This window comes from Antennarius striatus, chromosome 1 (assembly GCF_040054535.1).
Source record: "Antennarius striatus isolate MH-2024 chromosome 1, ASM4005453v1, whole genome shotgun sequence".
In the NCBI taxonomy this organism is placed as follows: Eukaryota; Metazoa; Chordata; class Actinopteri; order Lophiiformes; family Antennariidae; genus Antennarius; species Antennarius striatus.
The window spans coordinates 13,114,856-13,130,088 of NC_090776.1; the positions used below are offsets into that span (position 1 = coordinate 13,114,856).

The 15,233-nt window shown below is 39.6% G+C and overlaps 1 protein-coding gene across 1 annotated transcript in view; it reads left to right on the plus strand.

Annotated features, from left to right (window-relative positions):
• Positions 1-3,555: 3,555 nt before the first annotated feature.
• The window catches only part of LOC137592139 (dynein axonemal heavy chain 12-like), a 32,708-nt gene continuing 21,030 nt past the window's right edge, over positions 3,556-15,233 (plus strand). The window contains exons 1-8 of the mRNA XM_068310093.1: positions 3,556-3,792; positions 10,092-10,118; positions 10,215-10,401; positions 10,512-10,566; positions 12,432-12,624; positions 14,557-14,745; positions 14,823-14,970; positions 15,059-15,150. Of these exons, the coding sequence (XP_068166194.1) occupies positions 3,556-3,792; positions 10,092-10,118; positions 10,215-10,401; positions 10,512-10,566; positions 12,432-12,624; positions 14,557-14,745; positions 14,823-14,970; positions 15,059-15,150 (1,128 nt within the window). The remainder of the gene's footprint in view (positions 3,793-10,091; positions 10,119-10,214; positions 10,402-10,511; positions 10,567-12,431; positions 12,625-14,556; positions 14,746-14,822; positions 14,971-15,058; positions 15,151-15,233) is intronic.

Below are 15,233 nucleotides of genomic sequence, written 5' to 3' on the forward strand. Positions count from 1 at the left end.
AATACAAAAAAAAGTTTAAAACGGATGGTAAGCTTTCACTAATTCACTTCAACAGTAGGAGTCTATACACCGATTTTGGACGCATTAAGGATGACCTTATCCAGTTCGATAATCCATTTAAAATCATTGCTGTGACAGAAACTTGGATTAATGAAGACAAAGGCATGGATTTCTATTTGGATGGATACAACATGACTTGTGTGAACAGGAAGAACAAAGGAGGGGGGGGGGGGTTGCCCTGTTTATTGAAGACAATATTAAATTTGAGACTCTAAAAAATATGTCCATAACTGTTGATAATATAATGGAATGTGTAACAGTGGAAGTGTTTGTGAAAAAAAGTAAAAATATTATAGTAAGTTATGTCTACAGAACACCTGTCCCTAACTTATCAAAGTTGCTCTTTAACTCACTCTTTAATTCTTTCATAGAGACCATTTGGTCTTTAGTATCCTCCGATTTTCCTTTTGGTTTCGTCATTTTGCAGAGAATAAGTGAGAGTCAGTCTGGGTATGAGTTAGAGAGATAACAACAACAGGAGACAGAAGAAAGACGTCTGCTCCTGTTGAGAGCTGGAAGTCTTATATGTTTGTTAAACAAAGAACAGAACAAGCAGAAACTAAATACAAAAAATATAGAAATAAATTAAATGTTATAATACGAACATGTAAGAAAGAATATTATAGTAATCTGCTTGCAGAAAATAAAAATTACACTAAAAATTATGGGACATAATCAATAATGTTATGAAACAAAGTGAGGCCAAATCATCCTATCCAGAATACTTTAATATTAAAAATACAAAATTAGAGGATAGGGATAAAGTAGCAAATAAATTTAATGAATTCCTTGTGGGTGTTGGACCTGAGCTGGCAGAAAACAATCCTGTCTCACACTTGCACTGGGATTATTTGGACGACATTGGAGGAAGGAACCCAAACTCAATGTTTCTGGCACCAGTGAAGGACACAGAGATAAGACACCTGGTCAGTCAATGCATAGCAAAAATTTCTACTAATGTGAATGGATTTGATATGAAGCTAATTAAGGACATACTGGATGGAATTCTGCAACCACTTACACACATATGTAATCTGTCATTTCAAACTGGGGTGTTTCCTGACAAAATGAAGATTGCAAAAGTGGTTCCGATATATAAAAATGGGGATACTGGTGAATTTACAAACTACAGACCTGTTTCAATACTACCACAGTTATCAAAAATCCTAGAGAAATAAGAGACTGGATAAATTCATAACAAAGCACAATCTCCTTGACTGTAGTCAGTACGGCTTCAGGAAGGATCACTTGACTGAGTTAGCGCTGACAGAAACTATAGAACTCATTACTGATGCCATGGATCAAAAGTTGTACTCCCTAGGAATCTTTATTGACCTTAAAAAAGCTTTTGACACAATTGTTCATAAAATTTTAATTGAGAAACTAGAACGATTTGGATTTAGGGGTACAGTACTAAATTGGATAAAGAGTTATTTACATGAGAAGTCTCAATATGTCACTCTGGGCGGAAGGATATTAAAAGCATTAGACATTGTGTGTGGGGTGCCACAGGGGTCAGTGTTGAGTCCAAAATGTTTTATACTTTACATTAATGGTTTATGTAAGATTTCAAAGGTACTTAAAATGATACTTTTTGCAGATGATGCAACCATCCTTTGCAAAGGAAATTATATAAATAAACTAACTCAAACAGTAAACGAGGAATTAGCCAAGATGCAATTATGGTTTGATATAAACAAATTATCCTTGAACCTAACCAAAACTAAGTATATTCTATGTGGGAAGAAAAGTTGCAAACACAAAATCAATATTTGGTGGAAGATGTAGATATTGAACGGGTTAATGAATTTAAAATGCTAGGAGTGATTATTGATGAGATGCTAAATGGGAAACCTCATTTAAGACAACTGCAAATAAAGTTAGCCAGAAGTGTATCCATACTCTGGACAACTCAAAAACTATTAAATCAGAAGGCACTCAATATAATATATTGTGCACTAACCCTGCCCTATCTGAACTACTGTGCTGAAGTTTGGGGAAACACATATAAAAATGGCTTGCAACCTTTATTCCTGACTCAGAAAAGAGCCTTGAGAATTATTCACAATGAACATTATACAGCTCACACAAACCAGTTATTTATTTATTCTAAATTACTGAAAATACATGACATCATAAGCTATAAAACTGTACAATTTATGTATAAAGCAGCCAATAACAATTTACCTCAAATATGCAATCACAAATACAGATTAATGAATCCAATTACCAACTAAGCGAAAACACAGCATTTGTACAGAAAAAAGCAAGAACAACATTAAAAACATTTTCATTATCGTTCACTGGTGTCAAACATTGGAATAAACTGGATAATGAAATTAGGAGTATGGGAACTCTAACTGCCTTTAAAAAAGCATTTAAAACCTTGTGCAGTAACTGAGTACATGCAAGATGTTATGACTGCTACGAAAGTGGAAAGGAAAGGAATGCTGAGTAAACAAGGACACTACTGACCAGAAACAACCCTTGAAAGGAATAACAAAATGAACATTAACAAAATTTGGTCTCTTCTCAAGAATTGACAAAGAGGTGTACAAAGATGCATGCCTATTGGACTAAATAGACGGATTAAAACAACAATGTACCAGAATAACATAATTGAAATTGATTTGTGACATGCAATGTATGAATTGGTTGACAATGTGCTGGAATGTACAGCAGCGTAGAGCTGCCAGACCAAAAAAATAAAAACCGGGAGGCTTAGTATCACGTAATTACGTGAAAGGTTTATTGTTATAACAACATCTTTTCACGTTATAACGTGAAATTATAATGTTATTTCATGATATGATTTTTTTCACGTAATAACGTGAAAATATCACGTTATTCCGTGATAAGACGAGAATGTGAAAAGAAAAGTGGTTTTATTTACTGTCTGCTGGCCATCTGTAAATCATGGCTCCTTTACATGATGCCATTGAATTATATTTCATGCTTGGCTTAAGACATGGTGAGATTTTGCAGTTATTGGGCTCCATGGATGAGATTTATATAAGCATGCGTACCCTAAGAAGAAATTTGAAAAACATGGGGCTATACCGGAGGAAAAACGAGGTAGCGTCGTTCCTCATTGATAAGCTGGAGGGACACGGCCGGCTGCATGGATACAAGCTCCATCATCTCAACTGTATCCAAGCTGGATATGTTGTCACCCAAAGTACAGTGAGGCATTTGTTAAAGTTTTTCGACCCCCGTGGTGTTAAACAGAGATAGAGAAATTGCCTAACGTGGCACATGTACTTTAACCCAGGGCCTAATTTCATGTGGCATGTTGATTCATACGACAAACTAAAACCTTTTGGTGTCTGTATAAATGGAGCAATGGATGGCTCTTCAAGACTTATGATATGGCTACATGCCTATTCAACAAACAGCGATCCCAAAGTATTCGCAGGGTATTTCATAAAGGAAGTTTAGAGGAGGATGGGGACACCATGAAGAATTCGCGCAGACTTCGGGACAGAAAATGTAACAATGGCAGAAATGCAGAGGTTCTTGCGATGGAGTATGGATCGCCGCCTTGTCACCGACTATTACATCGCTGGGTCCAGTAACCACAATCAGCGGATCGAAAGCTGGTGGGCCTTTTTGAGAAGACATCATGCCCAGTACTGGATGAATCGTTTCCAGGAACTGAAAGACAAAGACTGCTTCTCTGGAGACTTTTTGGACAAGCAACTTATATTGTTTAGTTGCCTGGCCATCATCCAGGTAAACTATGTCAGATATATGAACCATCATCTTGTGTTTGTGTGTGTGCTCAAGCATGCGTAATCGTGAGCAGAGAGAGACAGAGAGAGTGAGAGAGTGAGCGCATCTATATATATGGTCTGTTAGCTATTCCCGATAAGAGCTGCACAGAAAAGAATCAGATTTTTTTGGAATTAACAAAGTATTTTCTCTATTCCAATCATGGATCCCATGGATGTATTTTGTGATTGATCCATGATCTAACTATGATTTAATCCGTGGTTCAAAACAACGTTACCAAACTTTGCCCTCTCGCGAGATCTGTCCGACAATCTCACACGCACACTCTGGTGGTACACCGCCATCTACTGGTCAAAAGCCAGTGGACTTTATATCGCAGCTGTCAAAATCCTATGCCTGTAAGCAACAATGTTGTCATGTATGTATGTAAAAAAAAATTTTTCTTTTTTCTTTTTTACTACATGGGAAGAACTGCAGCAAGTTGTACATTTGTGGAACACCCATGTTATCCAGAGGAGCAGAAATGCAGTGGCTCCAAGTGGACATCCCATTCTCATGTACACCATCCCTCATCTATTTGGAGGACGAGATCATCTGAAAGAAGTCTCTCAGGGAGCAGTGGAGGCTTGTAAAGAGGAATGCGAACAGAGAGGACCTCACCCTTGTGATGAAACTTTATTCAACATGTGTTGCCTTATAATGACAGAGAACTTCTTACACTCTCCCACCACACCAGATGAAGCTATAGAGCTGTATCTTTTCCTGAGAGCATGCATTCTAAAAGACTTAGAGATTACTCTGTGATTTCTGGAATAGGCAAATAAAGCAAGCCTATATTGTTGATGTGATCCGTTTTGAACATTTAATGCATGAGGAAAAGAAACATCACAACTATGATGTTGTTGTTTTAATTTCTTGAACTATTTTGCCCACACTGTACATTTGCACATCAGCATTGTAGTGCTCTTGCTCATCTACATATAGCAAGAAATTTAAATTTGTTTCCATAAGTTCATGAAAGATGGGGCAAATATGAGACTGTTATGTTTCTCATTACCATGTGATTTGTGCTTCAGGGGAAGGGTCACACAACTACACAACTCCAGGGCTCTTTCTTGTGCTTTCTTCCTCGTGGCTGCATTTTTCTTTTTTACACATAAGACACATGCAGACCTAAGCATTACACAAAATTAACTGTTTTATTTTGTAGTAACAGCATTCAGATTCCCTTTCAAATCGCTCTTTTATGTAACAGTACATTAACATGTAGAGCAGGTATTGGGGAACTCATTAGATAACTCATAATCAGGCAACATGATTATAGAAAAGTAGTCAGGTTTTGAGCTGCACTCTGGAAGAACTAACATCACACATGTGTTTTTTTCATCAACTGGACAGGTAAAAAAAATTCCCTGCTCTTATGGATTATAACACTATGCGTACCACAAATGTAAACATTATACAAAATAAACCATTTCCCAACATTAAGGTGCAAGTCTACATTCCTTTTGTAGCCGCATTTAGAACGACTGTAGAATCAAATTGCTCTTTTACATAACAGAGTAGTAGAGCATATATTGGGAAACTCATTAGAGAAGTCATAATCAGATAAGGGTATAGAAAAGTGGTCAGGACTTCACAATAACAATAACAGGTTATTTTTCCATCAACTTGACAAGTCATAAAATGTTCTGCTCTGAATATCTGTAGACATTCATTAGACACACATTAGACATGTGCACCACTAGCTTAGATGAGATAAGCATATCACAACAAAGCTAAGCTAGGCTGAATTTGTATGATGTTTTGTCAATCAGTACACTGTCAAACTCAGTACGTAGCTCTGGATAGGAAGCGTATGTCCATGGTAGTTCCTGAACTGGACCACATGTGTGGGTAACAGGTCTTCGTGCAAGTCCATCAACTGCTGTGAACATGATGATAATTTTGTTTACACATATGACATCTGACCCTGTCATAAACCTTAATACTCTTCGGAGACCTGCCTCATCTAAGCCTCTGTTGTTTTGTTGCAAGAAACTAAAGCTTTGGGTCTCAGCTTGACTTGAGGGAGAGGCATGTGGCATTTTCAAAAGCCTTTTGGTTGTTGGCTTTTTGGCTTCATACATGTGCAAGACATCTTGTGGGCTGGCAAGAGCTCCTCTTTGGGAGGAACCAGCAACGAAGAACATCTTTTCTGATGCATATCTTGGCTTTTGGATCAACTGCTTGTGTGCCACTTTCAGAAGGATGCCTTTTAAATTATTTTGTGTTGGAAGTGCTGTTACGTCCAACCGGTCTAAAAGATCAATCAGCTCATCCTCCTCTCCTGAAAGTTCTCCCTTCAAGGCAGTGGTGATCAGACTCCTGTCTGAATGACTGACATATAGAAGAAGACTTTCTAAAAGCACATCATCGGAGACTTCCCGCTCACCAAAAATGCCACTGTAAAAGCAGGGGAAAGGTGACAGGAAAAATAGCCGTGGTCTTGAAATCCCTTCAGTAGAATTTGCCCAATGGATTTCCATTGTTCTTCTTGCCACTTAGGACACAGAGATGGAATTATCTGGTCCTCCCCTTCAGCTGTGTCAGTCCAAAATGCAGCATACACATCCCTTGAGATGCCATCTGCATCAAGACCTCTTTCATCTATGTAAGTGTATCTAAGTTCATGTTTGAGAAGTGCTGCATCCTTGAATTGGCCTATCATCTCCTCTAGAAGATTGACTCTATGAAGTCTTACAGTGATTTGCACAACATTCCATGAAGGAGTTGAACTTCTTGCTACCTCACCTACAGATTCTGACTCTGCAGTATCATTGGCTATTGGCAGAGGTGTGATGGAAGCTTCATCTTCTCTCAGTGCTGTGTCTGAAGTGGAGGATGCTGCACTTATTGGGAGAGGAATGCTGATCAATGTGTCATTTGAGCTTGTTCTGGGAATGAGAACTGTTTCAAGTTTCAAGTTTATTTATTTTTATATAGCCCAGATTCACAAACAATGTCTCAAAGGGCTTTACAATCTGCACATGGACGATATCCCTCTGACCTTTGTGCACTGCGAGCAGTACGACCCTCACACCGGAAAACGAACAACTCCCCCCAAAACCCTTTTAACAGGGGAAAAAATGGATGGGAGAAACCTCAGGAAGACTGCAGAGGAGGGACCCCTCTTCCAGGAGTGGACAGACGAAGCAATAGATATCGCATGTACATATCTGACGTTATGATAAGGTCCTCATTGTTCTCCAAGTCAGGTAGATAGATCAAAGTGTCATCCATTTGGCCAGCCACAGGTTCTCCAAACATAACCTCAGGTGTGTCTAGGTTTGCCTCAATGTCAGAAGTTTGAATAGGCTGGTCATCTTCTTCCAACATGTCATTCAGTTGCTCATCCTTGTTGTTTGATGTTCCCATAATGCATTCTTCATCATCCTTATCTTCTGGGGTCTTAATGCACAGGTAAAATCTCAACACTCCCATTCTAAGTATGCTGTACAGTTCACCAACTGTAATAACATCATCAAAAATAGCTTCCTCCTGATAGTCTAACTAAATGACTAACTGATGACTAAATGCATCAGTTTTTCCTACTTTATTTTCTCCCTTTGGGAAGACAATGTATTTGGCATACTCCAATATCTCCTCTTTTTTTGAGTCTTTGGGGACATCGAGGGTCCTTGTCCCCCCCCCACGTTTCTGGACTTGTTTACCCTCATGGATCCACTCCAACTCAGTTTTTCTTGTCATTTTCTCAGCCCATTTGTTGTGTTTTGCATAATTTCTTCTAATTTTCTCCTGGTTAGTGTTATCATCAGTGTCACCAATCACCATTCTTTGTTTGATGTCTTTGTCTTTGTCATTGTCTTTGGGAACAATGTAACAACACTTTGTCATTTATTCCCATTCAAGCCCATTCCACAACAGATTTACATTTTACCACACTTAGATATATACTGACTGGCTTCCTGGAAGGGTTATCAAACTTTATTACCTCCTGTGAAATGATCTTTTTAGGGTCAATGACCAGCCTCCTACTGTATGAATGTCTCTCCTGCTCAAACCATTGCAAATACCATGTCATAACCCCACAAGACACACTTCTTTTCCACCGAACCGGTCAAGGCGGCCATCCACAGTCTGGATCTAGCTCGGAGTTTCTTCCTCAGTGAGAGAGTTTTCTCCGCTGCTTCCGCTTATGCTTGTTTGGAGGGTTCTGTTGGGTTTCTCTGTCTGTAAAAGTTTCGAATGTGGATGTTTTCTGTGTGTATGTGTGGCTCCATGATGCACTGGAGTGTCCCCTGCATCACATGCTGAGCTGGCTGGGATAGGCTCCAGCACCCCACGACAGTGGATGAAGCGGGTTTAGAAGATGAATGAATGAATGAATGAATGAATAAATGAATGCATTTTCTTTGATCTTTGATTTCATCTTGACTTCAATATTAGACCTCCCCCAGCAACATGTAATGGAGAATGTCTCAAAGTCTTTGACTTGTCATTTTTATAAAATGGTGCTTTGATGTCTGACTTCTAAAGAATTAAGTGTGATATATACAATACAAATTCAAACTATAAATGTTAACAATCCGTGAATCAAGAACAACGAAGAATGCAGCCTACTGAAAACATAACTAAATCGTTGAAAAGGAAACTACGGAGCCAGAGAAGTTCTGGCATTCACACAGAGCAGCAGTCTGAAAGCAAACAGAGTGATGAAGCACCTATGAAGCGACATCAAGCTTTGCCAGCCGAAACAGAACAGAAGACTGTTCATGATAATGAAAAAAAAGATTATGGAATATTAGAAAGGAGACTGATGCGACTGCAAAAATGCCAGCATGAACTTTCTCACTTTTTGTAAGTTTTTGCTAACATTTTTTTCTGCAATATCTTGAGGGGAAAACATCACAGTGAATCAAGGTCAATACCCTAGCCCAAGCAACTGTCAGCAACACCCCATCAATTCAAATAAAATTTAAAAAAATCACAAACGCTGACGATTACAATACATCACCGCTTTGAAGCGGGATGTAATAAATACAGCACAACACCCTGAAAATGGAATAAATAGCGTAATACCATTGGTGAAATCAACAGCAAAGTTAAAGCTCAAGCATTCATCCTTAGCAACCAGCCTTCAAAACAATCCATCCATGCATTAATCCATTTTCTTGTAGATGAGACAACAAAAATTGCCACGTCTTCATGCACTTTTCCACCTTGTGGGGCATGGGTGTTGCTGGAACCTATCCCATTTAAATATGGGCACTGGTGGGGTACACTCCAGACACTTTGCCAGCGCATCACAAATTCACATGACAGACATTCATTCATCTTTCTAACCTGCTTCATCCGTTGTAGTGGGTCGCAGGGGCAGTGGACACTCTGAGAGCGATGCCAGTGCAAGTTGGAGCTATACATAGACGCAGACAAACACGTATGCCCGCGCTTACACCTACGGGCAATTTGGGACTGGCCAATTAACCTGATGCACATGTTTTTTGGAGGTGGGAGGAAGCCAGAGAACCTGGAGAGAACCCACGTGACAGACAAATGACCAATAATGCACACACACCTACTCTCTTAATTCACTCTCCTTACACTCTCTACAGTCCTTTTTTTTACATCATACAGCTTGTGCATTGAACTGCCGCCTTTTGCTACAAGTTTGCTCACTAACAAAGGAACAAGTGCAATTATAGTATAGGTTTTATGTGACAATATGAATTAGCAATTAAATTCGTCCATGGTGCACTGGCGTTGCTCCTGGAGTTTTGCCCCCACCTCACGCCCTGTGCCAGCTGGGATGCGCTCCAGGTCCCTGTGACCCGCACAAGCGGATGAAGCGGGTAGGAAGATGAATGAATGAATTAAATTCGCCTTTGTGGGTAATGGGTCTGCTGAATCCTATACCAACTGGCTATGGGCAATAGGCTGGGTACACACTGGACAAGACACCAGTTCAAGGCCAGACAATATGAAAGGCAAACAAACACAAATGCTCACATTCACCTAGGATATTTTGACGTGACAAATTTATCTCAGTTACATGTTTTAGTGGTGGGAGCTGCAATGAACACACTGATATTTTGCTTCCTCAATTATCACAGGTCTTACAAAACAGAAGAAGACTGCAAACGTGCCAAACGTGGCACACCCTTGAGCATGTCTCTAGAAACAATACAAAAGCTTCCAGGACAGGTGACATTTTTTCCCCCTTTGGCACAAATTTTAAGTATCATACTCAATATAATGTTTGCAAAATTTGATTGTGTTTTTGTGTCAATGCTTTACAGGATGAAAATGTTAATAGAAGGCGCCGGGTATGTTTCCTTTGTATTATGAAATATGAAATAGAAAAGTAAAGAAAGAAACAAATCAGTGTTTTTAGTTTGTGTATCATTCTGGGTCTATTCCAGGTCACCGAGCAACTAAAAGACTATAGAGGAAAATGTGATATTGTGCCCATCTCAAAAAATTGGTTGGATAGCATCTATCATCGAGTAAAGTTGGACATGACAAAAAGTCATGAGTCAAGGACATTACTTGAGGAAGTCCATTTGGAGATCGTAGACAATCATGACAAAATGCTTCAAAAGCACATAGGTATCCTGCCTATTGCTGTTTTAATATTCACATATAGTGCATGTGTATGTTTAATTCTGCAGTACATCGACTGTAAATGAATCATTTATTATCAAATTTTCTTCTTCCAGCGAGTAATGTAACAAAGGCCGACAGAGGTATTTCAGAAGAGGGGACCAATGAAGAGTGAGTATTAAATGTAGAAAGAACTGATTCATATATCAGGAAACAAAAAAACGTGTTTTTTGAAATCATGCCAACATACCAAAAAGCCAAATATTAAATATTTTAATAATCTATAATTTACACAAATTTAAAAATGCTGTGTATATTAATTAAATGTAACACATACCAATCTTTTGCAGGGGTTTAGTTTTCTATCACAGTTGGCATGAGGATTTTGTCAGAAACCACAGTGAAATTGCAAAGAAGTTGAATAATATTCATCCCGTAATGCAGGCAGTCTTGGACCTTTGTCACCAGACATTTTCCACAATGATCCTGACTGATCTTTCAGACTGCAGGTATGGACACACATCATGAATGCAACATGGCATTAAAAAAATTTAAAATGGATTTGCCTATTTAGAGCAGTCTGGAGGACACTCTCAGACTTTAATTATTACAAGTTCATAGAGCAGAATCCGTAATCTCTAAATTTGTTTTTCAGTACAAGGTCAATATATCAATAATGGAGCATTACTCAAGAAGTCTGTCTATGACACCACAGAAAATTTCTGTAATTTGTCTTGAAAAAACACACTTTTAAATTGCCCCTGTTCATGGTTCTGTTCAAGGTCCTACCTTAACTATACTTCACACATAGAATGATTGCTTTATTGACCTCACATTGAGTCAGTGGAGCCTTTGAGACTAATGTGTAAAGATGGCCCAAACTTAATTTGGCGAATGAGAGTCTGTGCAATTTGTAGGTCATGAAACAATATTTTGAATCACAAATCACTTTAATTTTCGTTGTCATATTCAACAACAAAATTAGGTGCTGTCTTTTAGTAAAATACAGATAGTAAAACACATATGAAACAGATAGGAAAAAGTGAAAAATAACCAAGGGGCAAGATGACCATCACACATTCATCAATGCTTATTCACAGTATGGAATGATGCACAGTGTCAATAATGTATATAAAACTTCCACATAAACACTTGGTAGTATCACATTTCAATGTTGCATTGATATATGTGTATGTACATATTTCAGAGGAGTTTGGTCGTGTTCAACAGATTTATGGCAATTACAGAGAAACTTTTTCAGTCTGCTGGTTTTTGTTTTTATTGCCTTGTCCCATCTCCCTGATGGCAACAGTTCAAATGGGCTGTGCCATGGATGTGACGTGTCCCTTGTGATGTTCACTACTTTCTTGATGCAATTTGGACTGCACAGTTCTTCCAGAGATGGGAGGGGACAGCCAGTAATCCCATGGTCAGCTCTAATGACCCCCTGGAGCGCTTGTCTCTACAGCTACGACCTCTGTGTGTGTACAGCTACAGTATCACATACAGTATACTCTCAGTATGCTCTCAACAGAACATTGGTAGAAGGCCCTTAGCAGCTTTTGAGGGAAGCTGCATATCCTCAGAATCCTCAGGAAGTAAAGTCTCTGCTGGGCTTTCTTTACCAACTTGATGTGTGTGCTCACGGTCATATCCCTACCATGTGAACTCGCTAGAAATGGATTACATGGAGCTTCTCCACACAGACCATGTTAATGTAAAGTGGCTCAGTGTCCTGTTTGCGTTTTCTGAAGTCCACTACAAGCTCATTGGTATGACCTGACAGATGTAGTAATGTCTTGTGTGCCAAAATGTTGTAATTAAAATTCTCATGGAGTTACATCCCTTGAGAAGATGCTCTCTCATGGGATGTAACTCTACATCTGTGTAATTTTCAACACAGATGTGAAGTTTTATGTTGCAACACACAAAATGCATGCAGTGCCTAGTGCAAAGTGCAAGGAGACATTCAACATTAGTTTAGCTTGAATCAATTTAGTTTGGTTTCTTCTTAATTTTATGTTCTGTTGGTATAGGTCTTTGGGATCCATAGAGTGCAAGAAATTGAAGGCCAAAATAATCAAAGATTGCAAAACAACAGAGGATAGTCTCATGACTACCTGGTTTGATGCAGTGCTCAACCTATTCAAAAATAAGCACTTTTATTGCATGAAAAAGGCAAAACTGAATTCCTTATATAAATGTGCATCGGTCCTCATCTCAAATCAGGTAAGCTGAAACTGATTTTGTTTTGAGTTTCATCTTGACTCAGACCATCCATCCATCCATCCATCCATCCATCCATCCATCCATCCATCCATCCATCCATCTGTCAATCTTATCCATCTTTTTTCAGACTTCCCAGTCACTTTCTCGAGCTTATCCAGTGGGAAACTATCTGTGTTCTGTCTAGCCACCAGCTACAAAGGAATGTGATCAGCTTGTATATGGGATCTTGTTCTTTCGATCATGATTCAAAGCTCTTAACCATACGTGAGAGAAGGAATGTAGATTGATCAGTAAATTGAGAGCTTTGTCTTTTGGCTCATCTTCTCCTTCTCCATGAAAAGCCAATACAATTTAATCTCTGCACCCACCTGGTCTATCTGTCGATCTCACACCCAGTACTTCCCTCACTCATGAAACACAGCCCAAAGTACTTGAAAACTTGTCTTACCTATTGTCACTGCCCACGTGAGCATTGACATCACCCAGGAGAACAATGGAGTCCTGAGTCGCAGCACTGTCCAGTGCCCCATCTGGAAATTTCAAGGCCAGGTACTCTGCACTGCCTTTTGTCCCGTAGGCCAAAATAACATCGAGACACCCCAACCTGAATATGACCCTCTCATTCACCGTTGCAAACTCTTACACATGGTGGCTATAAGCCCACACTAGCCAGCTGCCTGTCATCGCAGGCAACGCCAGAGAAGTGCAGAGTCTAGATCCTCTCAAAGAAGAAGAAGAAAGTCAACTTTATTGATCCCCTACGGGGAAATTATCTTTACACTCTTTTTTTTTCATGCGTATATGTATCAAACCATGCATACAAAGTTGTGTAGAGGCCCCTGAACAAACACAACACACACTAGGGGCCTGTAGGCATGCGGTTAGTACAATTGTTAATACATGGGGAGGCAGAGTGAAGGGTTGCGAGTTCGGGGTGCGCCCCAAATGAGCAGCTTGTGGGGGGGACAGCGCCTTGCTCAAGGGCACCTCAGCAGTGGCCTGGAGGTGAAAGGACAAGATCCAGGACCCATGTAGTTGAAATTACTCTCCTCTGTAGGGTGGCTAGATGCACCCTTATAGGGTATAGGGTGAGGACCTCAGTTGCCAGGGAAAAAAGCTGGAGAGACTAGGCCCCATCCACACGATGATGGATTTTTTGAAAATGCAACTTTTTTGTTGCGTTTACGCCTTCCGTCCACACGACAACACAGATATCCGGAACGAAAACGCAACTTTTTAAAAACGCCGACCGAGGTGGATTTTTTAAAAAACGCTGGGTCTGCTTTGTCGTGTGGACGGCGTATCCAAACTTTTTAAAAACGCTGACGTCTTGCCTGCGACGAAAACCACTGTGACGTCATATTTATGGGCCCGTGTGTTGTGACAACAAAACATGGAGGATTCCTATTGGATAAAATTTGACTCAATACTGCCACCACATGGTTTGGCAGGCTTATAGCCGTCTTCAAAAACACACTGCTGTGTTTACGTGTGGAGGGAGATTTTTTTGAAAATGCAATCGTGTGGACGCGAATCGTTTTCGATGCGTTTTTAAAAAGTTGTGTTTTTTTAAAAATCCGTCATCGTGTGGACGAGGCCATCTCTCAACTGGCTTTGGGAGTGCCTCTGCCCTGGAAGAGTTAGGTGAGGTATGTCTGGGGAGAGGGAAGTATGGGCATCCCTGCTCAGACTGTTGCCTCTGCTACCTGGCCTCGGATAAGTAGTTGAAGATGGATGGATTTATGGATTAAATCAATTTATTTCACTCAGTATTGAAGTAACCTGGAGAGCGCCTACATAGATATGTGGAGAACATACAAACATCACATAGAAAGGACTCACCTGGACAGAGCTTGCTTTGAGATGACAGCGCTACCTGCTGCACCACCATTCCACTCAAATGTTGAACTTTTTTTTTTTTTTAATTTCCAGTTAATAGCCATGTTAGAGAGAAGCACTCTGCAGTTTGTTAATCTGTTCGACCCAAGCAATCGCCACCTCATGCCTCTGATTCATATGTCTTTGACTTTTGATGGTGAGAAAATGAAAATGGATCCACCCTTGGAAGATCTGGAAACATATTTTTTTGACATGCTAAAGACTATCACAAACACACTTCAGGTGAGGTTATCTTCATTTATCAAACAACTAAAAATGTTTGGACACATCTTTCATATTTTTCTGTTTCTGATTGACAGAAAGTACCAGCTCTCCAGTCATTTTTGGGACAAGCTAAAACAGCATTTGTGGATGCCAAGGTGCCTGATGAGGTACTTACTTGGGCACATTTGAAGAAACTTGTACGCAAAAATCTGGAAGAACCTGCCAACCATTTCCAGACCTATGGTGGGGTATCCTATTACTCAGTAATTTCTGATCCCTATCCCACTAATTCATTTACAAATATGCTGACCTGTGCCTTTTTAATTTACAGTTGACAAGTTTGACTGGCTAGTCAATGGAACAGCACTGGCTCAGGTGGAAACATTCATATCAGAGGACCACTCTCTTGATGACTATAGACAGGTAACAAAACATTTCATGCTGTGCATATTGTAGTTATTTGCTGGTTTTGTTTCTAGTTTTACTAGCAGCTGTCTGTAAATATG